This window comes from Crocodylus siamensis, chromosome 12, assembly GCF_052110815.1.
Source record: "Crocodylus siamensis isolate JL-2025a chromosome 12, ASM5211081v1, whole genome shotgun sequence".
Classification (NCBI taxonomy): Eukaryota; Metazoa; Chordata; order Crocodylia; family Crocodylidae; genus Crocodylus; species Crocodylus siamensis.
In genome coordinates this window covers 33,748,683-33,763,865 of record NC_143406.1, presented here as the reverse complement: position 1 = coordinate 33,763,865, position 15,183 = coordinate 33,748,683, and the positions used below count along the sequence as shown (strand labels likewise).

At 40.4% G+C, this 15,183-nt stretch overlaps 1 protein-coding gene across 2 annotated transcripts in view; it reads left to right on the top strand.

Annotated features, from left to right (window-relative positions):
• The window catches only part of SNX29 (sorting nexin 29), a 453,573-nt gene that overhangs the window by 3,065 nt on the left and 435,325 nt on the right, over positions 1-15,183 (top strand). Inside the window, exons 2-4 of one of the 2 annotated variants that reach the window (XM_090023172.1) lie at positions 5,034-5,098; positions 7,435-7,487; positions 12,929-13,053. In XM_090023172.1, coding sequence (XP_089879298.1) covers positions 5,034-5,098; positions 7,435-7,487; positions 12,929-13,053 — 243 coding nt within the window. Of the gene's footprint in view, positions 1-5,033; positions 5,099-7,434; positions 7,488-12,928; positions 13,054-15,183 lie in introns of those variants that run through there. The other variant, XM_090023173.1, reaches the window with a different exon arrangement.

Genomic DNA, 15,183 nt, shown 5'->3' with positions numbered 1-15,183 from the left:
CCTGGGCCATCCACCCGTGGGTCAGATAAAATCAGTTGGCAGGCCAGACTGAACCTATGGGCCATATTTTGCCCATCCCTACATTAGGGTGAGTTAAAAACTTTTAAAAAACAGTTTGGCTGAATTAGTTTATAGTTGCTATAAATACTGCTTAAGATGACTATACTTTTAAAAAAACTTTAAAAAAATCTTTAGCTGCAAAGAAGGATTTGAAAACACTTTTTCCTCTAATCTAAACAATCAGTTTCTTATGTTGTGTATATGGGTCTTTTTTACCCAGTATGGAGAGAAAAAAACATTTAAAAAATAAGAATGTCACTGTAAAACCACAAGTGTTGAATCGAAGGCAGGTGCAGTACCTGAAGCTAATTTTGATATTTTCTCTCTCTCTTTTTTTTTTTTTTTAACTGGCTTTTAGTGGATGGAGTCTCTTTTAAATGTTTCAGTTTTTGCTAAGTTTAACTCATGTTTTCACAGTCTTTTTTTAGATTTCTGCCTGGACTTCCTTTTTTAACACATTCTAAATATAATCTTCTTTCCCCAATAATTTTTTTGCATTGTGTATGCCTTGTACATGTACATGTATGTGTATGTGTGTGTTGCTGGAAGGTTACTGCTGTTTTGAATTTTCAGAGGAGTCCTTTTACTTGGCTTAGGACCAGCCAGTTGCATAATATTAGCCACGTGTAAACTGTGAAATAGAATACAATAGATCCCTCTAAATCAGTCATTTCTGAACCCATCCTAATTTGCCAGTAGGTTAGGACATGTTGTCTTTCATTTTATTTTTTTCTTTTAGTGGTGCTGGCCTTGACATTCCCTTACCTTTTACACACCCATGTCCTTTCTTCCATTTTCCTATCTGCAAGTGTAACTCATCTGAAAACCAGTGTACCTTTTGCATTTATATTCGTCCTAGAAAACCAGACAAAACTGCCTGTTTATTATCCACTTGTGAAGATAACCTGCATTCTTTGCAAAAACTTTTATGCTGGAAATGGTGGTTGTGACCTGAACATGTGAAGTGTACCCCTTCCTTTTTTTTTCTCTCTCCATTCAAGCTTTGTTTTCACAGCAGGAAATGTCTTTGTTTTGTTTTGTTTTTCTGGGTGATAGTCTTATTTAAGAACTGCTGATACTTCCTGGAAGTCCTTGAACATTTTCTGGATCTGTTTCTGTCCTCGGATAGAGTTGTGCAATAGTGGTGGAATAGGGGTTGAACATGCATATCTGATACAGATTTGCCCATTAAATTGGAAAGTTTTGCTTATATGACTTATATTTATGTTTTTACTAATGACACTTTGAACAAAAGAATGACGCATGCTGTTTTCAAACTGAACTACTCCTACTATTGATTTCTTGATTAAAGTGTTCATTTACTTTCTGTTTTCACATTCTTCTTTACAACAACCAGTTGTGATATTGCTGAAGATGAAGACTTTGAATAAAAGCATTAGGGACAGATGAAACTAGGATCAACAAAGGGTGTGTACAGAAGTTGCTTTTTTAGCATTTAAAGCACTTTATTTCCATGACTTAACAGAAGTGCACAGCACTGTAAAAATGTGTACAGTGCTTTAAATTAACCCTTGTTAAATGAGGTATTAAATTTGAAGCATTGTATTTTACAGCATTTCAGCAACCTACGGTGCTTTAAATAACTTCTGTACACCAAATACTGCACTTCTGTCATGTTTAAGAGTGCTGTAACTTTATAATGCTATAAAAATGCTCTAAATTACAGCATTGTAAAATGTGCATGGAGCACTTCTGTACACACTCAGAGATTGTTATCCTGCAGACATCCTTTTTCTTTTTTAAAGAAATTGTAGAAGAATCTAAACTGGCTTTAAATATAGTGTTTTAAAGACTTGCGTAGGATTTTAAAGGATCATCATAATTAACAAAGGCTAGTAAGACTACTTTGTGTTGATAGACATTTATTTGCTTGCTTTCTTTAAAGGATGTGGGATAAAAAATAAACTTCTAAAAATGTATTGCAGGCCACTAGTTTTTTTTTAAAAAAAAAACCTGTTCTGTTCAGTCTTAAATTGGACTGACTAGTGTTGATTTTTGGATATCTTGTGTTGCAAGTTGTAGATATTACAAAGGGCTTGTTTAAATACAACCCAATAATTTAAAGTTTTAATTTTTTTTTTAAGAATTTGTGAGGGAAATCATAATATAAAATAAGGTTTTATAAGTGGTCCTTTTTCCCGTATGGAGCCTAGGGGCTGAATGCAACAGTAGCAGAGTTTATGTGATCACTAGGAACGGATATTTTTTAAGTACGACTAGCCAGATGATGCATGATTCAGAACAATGATTTTGGTGGGAAGTCATTCAGAGTAGTCATGGAAATTGATAGCAATAGGCATGTGGAGTTATGATGGTTAGTACAATTTCGACTGTCATATGGATATCATCTGCAGACTGTATAATATGGGTGTGAAATAGAAGCCATCTAGTATCATGCAATTGAATTCTTAGCATATTAATTATAGTAACAAGGAACTTTTCTGAAGAATATTGTATATCTATTGATTTCTAAGTTTTTAAGTTATTAGTTATAATTGTGGCAGCTGTATGGATTTGTGTATACCCCACATAATGTAGAATTTATTTCTGTCTGATTGAGGGCCAGTCAACATGTGAAATTCCTGTCTACTAACCTGAAAAAAAGTTTCAAATTATTGCCCTTAAGTTCTAGTTTTTTGTATGACCTTAAGATAAACATTGCAGTTATGACCAACTTTTCCAGATATTTGAAAAGGGTGGGATTATAGAGAGACTGAGTCTGAACCAGCAGGGGTATTCGTGTGCTTTTGGTGATTTGGTTTATGTTTGGATTTGCCAAGAGTTTAGTGTGAATTGAACAGTTCTCTTGCATTTTATAATCTTGTGATTGGCTGTAAGGCATCAAGAGCTATAGCTAAATATGTGGCCCTTTGTTTTTAGAAATTTAAATAAAATCATGAACATTACGCAATTTTAGCAAAATTATAATCTCTGAAGTGACTTGAGGTTGGAATAATAAGGATTGTACAGGTCAAGGCTAATGTGCGTTTGGCATAAATGGCCGATGAGTCTTACATGGCAATTAGTTTTACTTTAGAGCATTAATTATCCAAATACAGGATGTGCCACCAACTGCTTGGTATGTGGTTCAAGTAAAAGTAGTGGTGAATAAAAGAAAGAACTATTTTAAAGACCAGGAAAAAAATTGAATAATCAACAAACTAAAAAAGGCAAATTTGTTACCAACCTTGCTTTAGAGAATGGTGTCAGAGTAGCTTGTTTATTATATGTTTTGTAATCAAACAGTTTGACCTTATGAATGGTTTTTGATCCCACCTAGCTTAGATAATTAATCCTCGTGTATGTAAAATGTGGTTCTTATTTAGAACGGTTTGTGTCTCGTCCCATCTAACTGATCAAAAACCACCACCACCAACTGAACCTAGCTTGGCTGAATGGTCACAATATAAAACAATGCTGTCCACCTTGTGGACTGTGGGCAGCTTTGGAGGTTTTGCTTTGCAGCCCCAGACTCCCACCTGGCTTTCTCATTACTCTGGCTGCAGCAGCTGGGGTCTCTGGGTTCCATCCCCCTCCTTTAGCTTCTGCTTCCTGCCCCTTAGCCAGTGCTGGGGGTAGGCATGGGGGGGCATAGCACAGTCTGTGGGGCTGGGGGAACCGCTCAGTGGCATGGGACACCTGCATGGTACAGTTCAGTCGGGGAGCTGGGGGTGAGGGCAAACATGTTTGTGAGGCATGATGCAGTGAGGACAACAGGTGTTGTGTGACATGGGGTAGCAGGTTCTAAATAAGAGCTACAAACAGTTCTAAATAAGAGCCACATTTTACGTGCATGGTGTGTGGCCTTGGGGGCCATGGTCCCTGCTGGCACATACAATCTCTGGCTGCTTAGAAGTTGGGCAGCCGTGACCTGAAATTTTACCTTTTTGAATGACCTCTGCAAATTTAATAATGGAAAATGTAACACTGAGGAATTTACATAGTTAGCTAACAGGCATTTGGTTAATGACATATATTTTGTGACTTGTTTTCTTTTGCTTGGCATTCACGTGGGGAATGCTCTTAGTCCAACTGTTGTCCAGTAATTTTAAAGCTCTTCTGTAGAAGAAAAGTGTCTTTATCACAGCAGATGTTTTTTGTATCTGCTTCTGCTGGAGTAAGGGCGAGCTGCTTTGTGCATGAATAATACATCTGTGAGATTCCGTAGTGGTCCAGGGGTGAGGAGGCTTCAAGAGAAAGTGGCAAATATTTTTCCGCTGTCCTTTCTTCTCCAGTTCCTTGCATGTTTGATGGGTGGCAGTTAGGGAAGTGTACGTGTTTAGAATTCTGGTACAAATCTCAGAATTTTGTAGGAAATACAATGTTCCACGGGGAAAAAAAGAGCTAGACCATTGTATGCCCAATTCCTGACATCTTTGAAGTAGGGGGCAATATGTTTTTAAGAATTTTCTATACCTGTGATAAGAATGGGTAAATGGTGCATGGCGACATGGGCTAATTAAGCTGCACACTTTATGTGAAGCCACAGATGTTCATGAAAGATTTTTAAGCAAGCAGAGCGTGAAGAGCTGACACCACATATTGTTGAAGTGATACAGATAACAAAGTTAAATGTTGTGACTGAGTAATAGTGTTTGTGTGCCGTGCCTTGCTTATTAACGAACTTTGCTTGATTGGTGCTAATGATTGAGAAGAATGTGTTCATGGTAATATTTTAAAAGTTTAATATTTCTCCATTCTTCAAGAAGAATGACTTACTAAAATTAAACTGCATGGTACTGTTTTAAGTATTGCTTCTGCATATTAGAGAAAAGCTATCTGAAAAAGCAAAACAAGCTTTGATTTGGCACCGTTTTACTCAGACAAGTAGTTCTGCTGGTCTCAGTTGGCTATGTAATGTGTGTGAGGTAAGATTTCAGGTGCAGCAGAATTATATTTTTATTAAACTATATTAGCTTAAAAAATAATAATGGAGCTTTATTGAATTTTAGGATCGCAGAACAATGATGCGAAAAGACAGTTTCTTCTAGAGCGGTTACTGGATGCAGTTAAGCAGGTAAGAGAAGAAAACACTGATGATAAGTCTGCCTGAATTTTGAAAGCTTTTTTTTTTCAGTATAAATGCTGAGTTGCCACTCCTGCAAGATGTATCATTGTCTTTTCCTCTCCTCTGCAACAAATACAAGGCAGTTGAGGGGAAAGAGACGTAACGGTGGGAGTCTACTCCAGACCACCCAACCAAGGGGAGAGCTAGACCAGGAATTCTTAAGTCAGCTCCTGGAGGTAGTTAGGTCAAAGGACGTGGTCATCATGGAGGCCTGAACTTTCCAGACATCTGCTGGGAAGAACAGTCAGCCAGGTCCGACTGTTCACGTAGGTTCCTAGCCCAAATGCAGGACCTCCACCTAACTCAGGAGGTGCACAGCCCCACCAGGGGAGACGCCTTGTTGCACCTGGTGCCGGCCATGGGCAACGACCTGGTGAGGGGGCTGCGGGTGCTCGACCACCTGGGCGACAGTGATCATCGCCTGATGGAATTCACCATCCAGCGCAAGGTGGCAAAGGCCTGCAGCAAGGCAGCAGCCCTAGATTTCAGGAGGGCAAACTTCAGTGAGCTAAGGAGAATAGTCGGGGAAGTGCTGAGGTCCCGGAGGGGAGGGGAGCCAGGTGTCCAAGGAGAGTGGTCGCTCCTTAAGGAGACGATGCTCCAGGCCCAAAGAGAGGTAATCCCAACATGAATCAAAGGGAGCAGGAGGGCGCAAAAGCCCCCATGACTCACCAAAAGCATCTGGGAATGTCTCCTAGCTAAAAGGGAGGCGTACACCCAATAGAAGGGAGGGGCCATCACCAGGGAGGACTATACCTTGGTTGCTCGGGGCTGCAGGGGGGCAGTCAGGGAGGCCAAGGCGGAGATGGGACTGGGACTAGCTTCCTGGATCAGGGACAACAGGAAGTCCTTTTTTAAATACACAGGGGGTAAAAAGAAGGTCCTGGGTAATGTGGGGCCCCTGCAGGACACGCTAGGAAATTTGGTCATCACACCAGATGACAAAGCTAACCTATTTAATGACTTCTTTGCCTCCATTTTCCTGAGCAGGGACTGGGTCACCCCTCCCCCCCCCAGTGGTCCCCCCTCAGGCCCCAGGGGAGGCGCACCTAGGCCAAGGGTCAGGGGGGATCTAGTCAGGGAACTTCTGGAGGGACTGGATGTATTTAAATCAGCTGGTCCGGATGATCTCCACCCCAGAGTGCTGAGGGAATTAGCTGAGGTCATTGCAGGACCCCTGGCACGGCTGTACGAGCACTCATGGTGCTCTGGTGTGGTGCCAGAGGACTGGACGAGGGCCAATGTGGTTCCCATCTTCAAAAAAGGGAGGAAGGAGGACCTGGGGACCTATATGCCAGTTAGTCTTACCTCGATCCTGATTAAGCTTTTTGAGAGAATTATTCTGGCCCATGAGGGGCTGGCAGGGGAGATTATGCTCAGGGACAACCAACACGGGTTCATTAGAGTCAGGTCCCATCAGACCAACCTGGTGCCTTCTACGACCAGGTCACCAAATCCTCAGATGCAGGGGTAGCAGAGAAAGTATGCTTGTTTTTTGATGATCTCCATACCTCTTAATATTGAAGAGGTGGTAATATTGATAAAGATGGGCTTTTTCCTCAGTCCATATCTTGTCATTATTTGGCAGCTTTTGTCTATTTATAACACCCTAGAAAACAGTGCTTATAAATATTGTTTCTGAAAGTAGTTGTGTGTAAATTCAGGCCATAAGTTCTAACTGGATATAGAGCTGGATAACACTGGCATACTGGTGAAACTGGTTTGAGGAAAATTGACTTCTCAGCCAAGTTCACAAAGAAGCTCTAAAATTATTAAAGTTTGTTTTTTCAAAATATTTTCTTTCTGAAAAATCTGTTTAATTTCTCAATTAATTAATTTAATTTCTTTTTATTTATGAAGAACAACAATTTTAAAAGACCTGTAAGTGTCAATGTAAGCCGTGAATATATTTGTTACTAACTGACTGCAAATTTCCACCTGATTAATTTTTGTTGCAAGGACGTGTACATATGGAAAGTCCCAAACCCAGTAATACTTTAGTTGTCTTTTGTCTTTACTGTTGCCTTACCAAGAGCCACTTACATAGATTGTTCTGGTCAGCCGGAATCTTTTTGTGCTGTGATGACAGTCTTGTCAGATAGTATAAATATGGAAATGAAATTCAGGTTCCATTTAGTAACAGGCAGGATTTGCAGCCACCTTAATTTGCAGATCTTTCCTGCTTGTCTTGGGTGACTGAATTTTTTTTTTGTTTTGTTTTAAAATGCTTCATAATTTTCAGATTCATAATATTGATGGTATTCTTTTAAACCTGTTTGTTACAGTGTCAGATCCGGTTTGGAGGAAGAAAAGAAATTGCTTCAGATTCTGATAGCAGGTAAAAAAAATATAATAACAATAATAAAAATATAATCAACAACAGAAAAAACTTTTAGAAGAAGGACTGTGTGTCCTGCTTACATGGAGTTCACAATAGGAAAATGTTTGGCCCTTTTACAAAGAAATCCTTGCTTACGTAACTTTGGCCACAAGAAATGGCTGGTTGCATTCTTTCTGCTTGTGCATGCAATGTTCCAGATGAAGGGGCTGCCCATGTGCTTAAGTGTTTGCAGGATCAACGCTGAATTTGTAGTGTGGGCACAGGAGTGGAGGAACTTTAACTTAGATGCCCTAAGTCTGTTTGTTTTCTGTTGTGTTTCTTCTTCTTTTAAAAAAACCCAACTAATTAGAACCAGGTGGATTTTTCACTCCCAATGTTCTACCTGCAAGTGACTGGTTTCTCTCTCCTTATTCTAAAATACATATCTTGTAAGTAATACAAATTCAGAATGAAAATTTTCATTTAGACCCTATTCCAGCCAATCAGCTGAGTTATGGTTTAGGTAACAGGCTTGTGGGCTTTACCTGAATAACTCTTGTTAATGAGAACTGATGGAGACCAATGTAGTGTTCTGTTGCTCCTCCTGAGTCCATTACTTAAGAATCTGGGAAAACGAAACTCCAAAGAGGAAAACAATGGCTCTATTTTTCCTGTAGTCTCCAACATGTTCAGCTGCCTTTTCACCTGCAGTTTGTCATCCTTAGACAATGTCTGTGGAAACTGCTAAATTCCTGACTTAGATTTTCTCCCCCACCTCCATGAAAAGCACACTTAATTGACATTTGATTGATTTTCTTTTTTTGTGTCCCACCTTTTCCATGTCCTTTGTAAAGTATGGAGGAAGGAAAAGTTTTCTTATGTGTATTGTTAAAATGGAGATGGTTTTCTGTAGATGTAAAGCAAAAACCTTTGAAGAAAAGTAAGATTTTTGTGAGCAGTCTAAAGCTTGTCTAACTTTATCCCAGTCATGTAATTGGCCTAATAAAAGATATCATCCACAAAAATTCTTGCCTCTCACCAAATTCCTGGATCACTCTGGCTACCACATCACACTAACACTTAAGAAAAATACTACCTTTTGTCATGTTGTTCAGTTACTGAAATGTTTTAACAATTTGGGTCGTCCCCTTTTAGAATTTGTTTATTGACGAACATGGGCAATTGGCACTGAAAATTATATTGGACCAAATATAGTCCAGTTTACACACAAATATTCCTATTAGTCATAGTCATCTTAGTCAGTCATGTAGTATTTGGCATTTAAGGCTTTAACAAGAAATGGAAATGTCATGAACAGAGTTTTCCAGTGCTTAGTTTTCTAGTAAGAGTTGGAGCTCATGATTTTTGGAGGTGTTAGCAAGTCTTCAACTTCCACAATCTGTTAAGGGCTTTAGTTCACAACTAGATATTTTACTAGATTACTATAGTATTTTTTAGCTTTTACTAAAACTGGGTTGTTTTAATTATTTTCAGTTCTGCAGTGTCTAACACACAAGGGCCTTGTTGTTGCTTTCTCGAAGCTCTTATAACACGCTCATTGCTATGAGCGTATTTGTTGTACGCTATTAAAAACACATCATTACAGTATTTTCCATTTTAGTGGCTAAGTTATCTTTTGTATAAAGCAATCTTCCCATAGATGACAATTAGGAATTTGTTTCCATAGCTAATAAAATAATTTCCATTTGCTTTTGGAAGGTTTTTTCATTTTAATTCTTCACAGTTAAGTGGTTTTGGTTTCATTCTAGTTGCATCTGGGATGTTAATAACTTGATTGATATCTCTTTATCACAAGAGCTAGATTCTTAATTTTTCTGTTCTTTCTGCCTGCAAGAGTCACGTGGGTTCTTTTGGTCAAATTTGTTTGTTGGCATTTCCTCTTGTCCGTAGCAGTTGGCTATAACAAAACATGAAATTGTTCACAGCTATTTTCACAATTCCATTCAGAATGTTTTGAATAACATGCTACTTATTTTGAAATTCAGATTTTCTTAAAATAGCTGATGAAAAATACTGTTTGGTTAAAAAAACAAAACAAAACACAACGCAAAAAACAAAACAAAGCAGCCTTCTGTCATAGCTGGCAGCCAGTCTGCACCTATTTCTTCTCTGTGGTCTCCCTGAATTTACAGCTTCAGGTCTTGGAGCATGGGTGTTCCACCAATGCTAGGGTGGATTTATGCAGTTCTTCCATTCTTAGTCCAGAGCCTGGGCTATAATATCCTCTATATCAGTGGTTGTCAATCTTTTTAGACACTAGGCACCCCTCATTAGACCTGAGATACCCCTCAAAAAATGCCAGTTCTTAATTTTTCACTTATTTTTGACTACAGACGAATAATAGAGCTAAGAACTCGGATCACTACAGATCAGAATAGATGTAGTGCTATGGATTCCTATTTGAAATATCTGAGTTCATCTTTTGAATAAGGTTTGCACACCTAATAATGCTAACTTTGTGCAGCACCCCGCAGCAGTCTTGAAAGGATCTCAATACCGTTGGACTTTGGTTGCGAATCTTGGTGTGTCTGCACAAGATATTCACTGAGCAGTTGACTAATTAGCTGTACAGTAGATGTCATGTATCTACATGTGCATCACCACTAGGCCAGACTAATTTATTCTGCAGCAGGGGTGCTAGTATGCATGATGGTCACCACAATGCATATATGACAAAAATGTCGTTACTGTGGTTTAATGGTGTCACGTATTACACGTGCACCAGTTTGGGGGGGGTTTAGATGAGTTTGCAACATTGCAAATTAAACTACATCTGGATGTAGTTTAGCTCGCAGTGATGCATTGCAGCTGTCAGCTTGCTCGCTGGCCATGGGAGAGGTGGGCAGGTGCTGTTGAAAATGAGGATTGGGCCCCTTGCCTGCTGAAGGCAGAAGCAGTGATGGGCCCAATCCTTTTTTTTTCCTTCCACAGAGCCTGCCTACCTCTTCAGCAGCCAGGGGGTGAGCTGCTGGTGGGCTGAGTGCCCCTGACCTGCAGGGGGCCCTGGTCCTTCCCTCTGCAGTGGTGGCTCCCCCCAGGGCTGCTTGGGTGGGCTGCTAGTGGGCCGGGTGCTGCCCCAGCTTGGAGGCAGCACCTGGCCCGATCCAGCTTTCCCTGAGCCCCATGCCCTGCACTGGGTGCTACTCTTTAGGCAGGCTCAGTGAACAGTTGGATCAGGCTGGGTGCTGCCCTTGAGCTGGGGGGGGACCGCCACTGTGGAGGGAAGGACCAGGGCCCCCTGCAGCTCTGGGGCTGCTTAGCTCGCCAGCAGCTTGCTTGAGCTCCAACCAAAAAAAAAAAAAGAGAATTGGGCCCCTCACTGTAACATGATAGAAAAATTGAAATGGTGGGTTTCAATTAAAAACTCACCATTTCAATTTGGGGGCATAGAACAAAACCCTGAGGACTAAATCCCCACCATGTGTAGAGGCACCCCAGGATAGTATTTGTAAGTACAAGTACTATTCAGCTGTGGAATAAAAAAACTCTGCAGCAGTGCACATGTAGATGCTGCCCCAGCCGTCTAGTGCTTCAGTGTGGGGGCTGCCTTCCAGTTAGCTCTTCAGTGAAGCTCCCTCATGCTCCAGCCAGCTGTTCTGCAGCACGTTGAGCTGGGTTGGAACAGCCCTGGGCAGGCAAGCTGCTCATGAAGAAATTGGGGAGCAATAAGCCCTGGAGTTTCTTCATGCACATTAATTGAATGTGTAGATGCCCTTGCTGTTCTGTATCAGCTCTTCTGAACAGGGGCACCAATGGTTTTTTTTAGGACTACTAGTGATTTACTAGCCTTCGGAAAGCCAGCTTGTTGTTGTGTAACAACAGAAACAAAACTTAGAGAAAAGAGTTTAAACAGCACTGTCTACTTCATCTCTTTATTTTTTAAGGAAGTTTTTGCTTTATAGCTAGAGCGAGACTGTGCAACTAGAAGCCCAGTGCTGCATGCAGCCCTCAGAAGGTCAGTATGTGGCCCATGAGTTTCTACCTGGCTGCTACTCTGCATCCCCACCAGTTGCTCTTGCCCTGCCACCAGGAGGGGGCTCAAGTGCATATGCTGTGCTTGTGGCAAAAAAGGGAACCAGGCTGCCTGCACTCCAGGTGGGTTGTGGGTGGCCAGGAGAGAGGGGCGAGGGTGCTGCACATTTGCAGGGAGGAACCAGGCTGCCTGTGTTGTGGAGAGGAGGGGTGCTGCCTGTGTGGCATGCACAGCTAGGAGAAAGTCCAGGCAGCCTGGCTCCCCTCTGTGCATGGGTGCGGAGGTGTCAGGCAGCCTGCACAGTGGTGGGGAGTCAGTCCTGTGATTCCTAGGTCTACAGCCATCTCGGTGTGTGATGCCCAGTAGCTTGGAAGTCGGACAGCCCTGATGTAGAGTTGTTTCTAGATGTCCATTTTGTAGTGCTCCAACAGACACACCCCTTTTGCAGTGCTCAACCAATTGCTGTGGCTGTGGGAGGGTTAATGCAAGATTCTGCCTCTTCAGTTTGCTAAGCAGACACAGGTGGCAGCCAGCTTGGGAGCTGCATGGCATGCACAGTGTCTAGCATTGAAGAAACACACATCCCAATACTGGGGGCTTGGTTTTGTGGGGAAAAAAGTTAAAGTTGTATTTGAGAAAATACGGAATGTGTAAATGGAGATTAAATGAATTGGATAAAACTAGCACTCCAATGTAAGAGGATTAGTAGTTTTTTAATTGGCTGTTAATTCTTTCTAAGAGTTGTTCTCTCGTTCTAACTCAGTGATGCTCAACTTCCGTCCTGTGTAGCCATGTCATCTGGCTCAAAGCTCATCAAAGGTCTGGAAGTCTGGCATCAGGGGAACGCTAGCAGCATTAATTGCTTCCAGAGCTGCAGCAATTAGTGTCACTTCTGTTCTCCCGCTGCCAAATTTGTGGACCCATAAGGTACCCTGTGGTTTGGATGATATGGTCCCATGCGCTGGCTGGGGCCACTGTACGTCAGAATCTGGTGTAAGTTGGAATCTTGTGATCCAGTGCGTGGAGTCGTACTGGCGTGCAGGGTCATGCTGTGACTCAATCTGGTGTCTGGGGTTGTGATGGTGTGCAGGATGAGGCATGCGGGTTTAGGCCTGCACAGGGGGTATGCTACAAACCGACCTCTTGTAGGGATCCAGCCTGCAGACCAACCCCACATCACTTCCTCAGTCCACATGGCAGGATGGGTTGAGCAACATTGCTCTAAGTAGTAACCTTGGCATAATGGATATGAATTGATTTTATATAGAGCTTTCAAAACGTAAGAGAATAATTAAAGTAAAAGGGTATTTCTTAGTATATAATGTATAATGTAATTGTCCAACTGGCAGTTTTCTCTGTCCATTTTTACTTTATTTTGCATGTCTGAGTCTACTACATTGAAACATGGTACATAAAAAGAGTAATAAACATGATTAGCTATCCTGAGTAATTTATTCTGTTGCAGAGTGACTTGCCTGTGTGCTCAGTTTGAAGCTGTGTTTCAGCATGGTTTGAAGAGGAGTCGTGGATTAGCGTTAACAGCAGCAGCGATCAAACAGGCAGCAGGCTTCTCCAGTAAAACTGAAACGGGTAATGCGCTGTTCCAACAAGTCTATTGAAAATGTCAAAACATTCCTACTTAGTATGTGTAGGCAGCTGATATAACCTCTAATTTTTGGATTTAAGAAAACAAATCTAACTAAGCTATTTTAGCACATTTAACAACTGAAGCCTCATTATAATATCAAAATGGTCCTTAATTCATTTTTATCTATTATGTTAAGAGTGTTAATGCTGAAGAATGTTGATATTAAATATCTGAAAATAGTTTTAAAATCCTAGGTGGTGTTGATAATTGTTTGGTGCTTGCTGGTACTCATTCTCATGAAAAATGATTATATACCAATATAAAACTGCCTAGAAATTATCCATTTAAAAGAGCAAAACAAAAAACCTATTTAGTTTAATCTCACAATTTTTGGCCCCTAATGTTAATGCTGTCTACACAAATACACAGTAGATGCAAATATATGGTGTAAAATTTTTGAGCACTCTTGTTTTGTGATAGTTGATATTGCAAAACACCATGTAATTGTGCCATTGCATTTATAATGCTTTCATTTAATTCATAATCACATATGAATTTGCTCTTAAGTTAATATTTTTATGGTATTCACCACCTATTTAGGAATCTGTATGAGCTTTGATACATTAAAAAAATCTTAAATGGCTTCAGTGGGGTAGGGGTTTATTTATTTACTTATTTACTACTCTTTAATGGTGTGTTTGCAGTGATTATTTTTGGTGGGCTCTTCTCATCCTCCTCCCCTCCTTTTCCCTTACTTACACTCAAAAGTGCTTAGATAGTTCAGCTTCATTAAGCTTTCAGAGGTGATGTCTACTTTGCTTAGCCTCAGCTGGTTTGTGAGTCTGTCTGTCTTTGTGAAAGTGATATCAAATTTAAGATATTTGCAAAGGGCTTTATCTTTCTGGCCTATTAACAGCACCCAAATATAACACTACTGTACTTTGAAATTTCTTTCTTTAATGTGATGGAATTTATTATTCTGTGACCTTCAGTCAGTTTTGTCAATAATTGTGTGGCTTATCTGTGATGTCCTGTAGCTTGATTTAATTTTGTCATTTGTCACTTCAATGCAATTTTTGTTATTGGATATGGAATAGGACATGGTGTCGCTGGATTTTTTTTTCTTGACTTTTTTTTCCTAGTCTGTCAACTTGTTGGTACATATTTCCTACATTTTGCCCTTTAATAGTTACATGCAAAAGTCAAAACAGCCTGAAAAGTTGTAATATATATACAAACATAATTCATTTGCTTATGCAGAATTTTTGCACTACAAGATTCTTTAAATCTACTGTTGCCCTCTATTGAGCTGTATGGGCATTCTGCCTCAGTTTCCCTCCTTCAGTCTTTCAGCAGGCAGCCATTAAGAGGACAGTTCTTTGTCCTTTGTTCCCCCATTTCCAGTCATCAGTCCCATCTTTTTGTATAGGGGGGATAGGTAAGTAAATGTTTTTTTTGGGAGAGAAGGAGAAGTATCTTTGGCTGTTGAGAAGATCATAGTCAGGACTTATTAGTAGTAACATGCGGTAGCTGAGTTAAAATCAAGAACATGAATATAGGGTGGGAGGCAAAGAGGCAGCATTGAACAGTGATAGACTGTATATTGTTAATGGAATCATCAGTGTTTGTTTACTGGTAAGCTTATTTTTCTGACGGATTGTGTTTTCTCAATCTAGATGCAAATGTCAGTTTTTACAGTTACCACTTTCTTGGAAATTATTCAGGTTTGTATTCAAGGTGGTAATAACCTGAAGGAAGAGGTGACATCTGTGATTGCGCAAAACTGTCTCATACAGTTTTGTTAAAGATGGCTGTGTATCATTTTTGACAGTAAAAGAAGTGGGTTGTTCAGATGAAGGATTTTAAGGTGAAATTAACTGAAGCTTAAGGAAAAGAATGAAATATAGACAGGCTGGAAATCACTGTTTATTGTGCCAGGAAGGGAACTGTAATATTCTTTTTTAAAATTCCTCTCATCTGACCTCTTTTCCCCCTTCCCCCCTGCCCCTGCTCTCATGCTGCTATTAATACAATAGCTTTAATAGACGCAGAGGTCTGTTGCTCTCTTCCGCTTGGTGAAACACTTCTGTTGTTTCTTGTTGCGAGTGGAACGTTTGTGCCCACGTGTTACT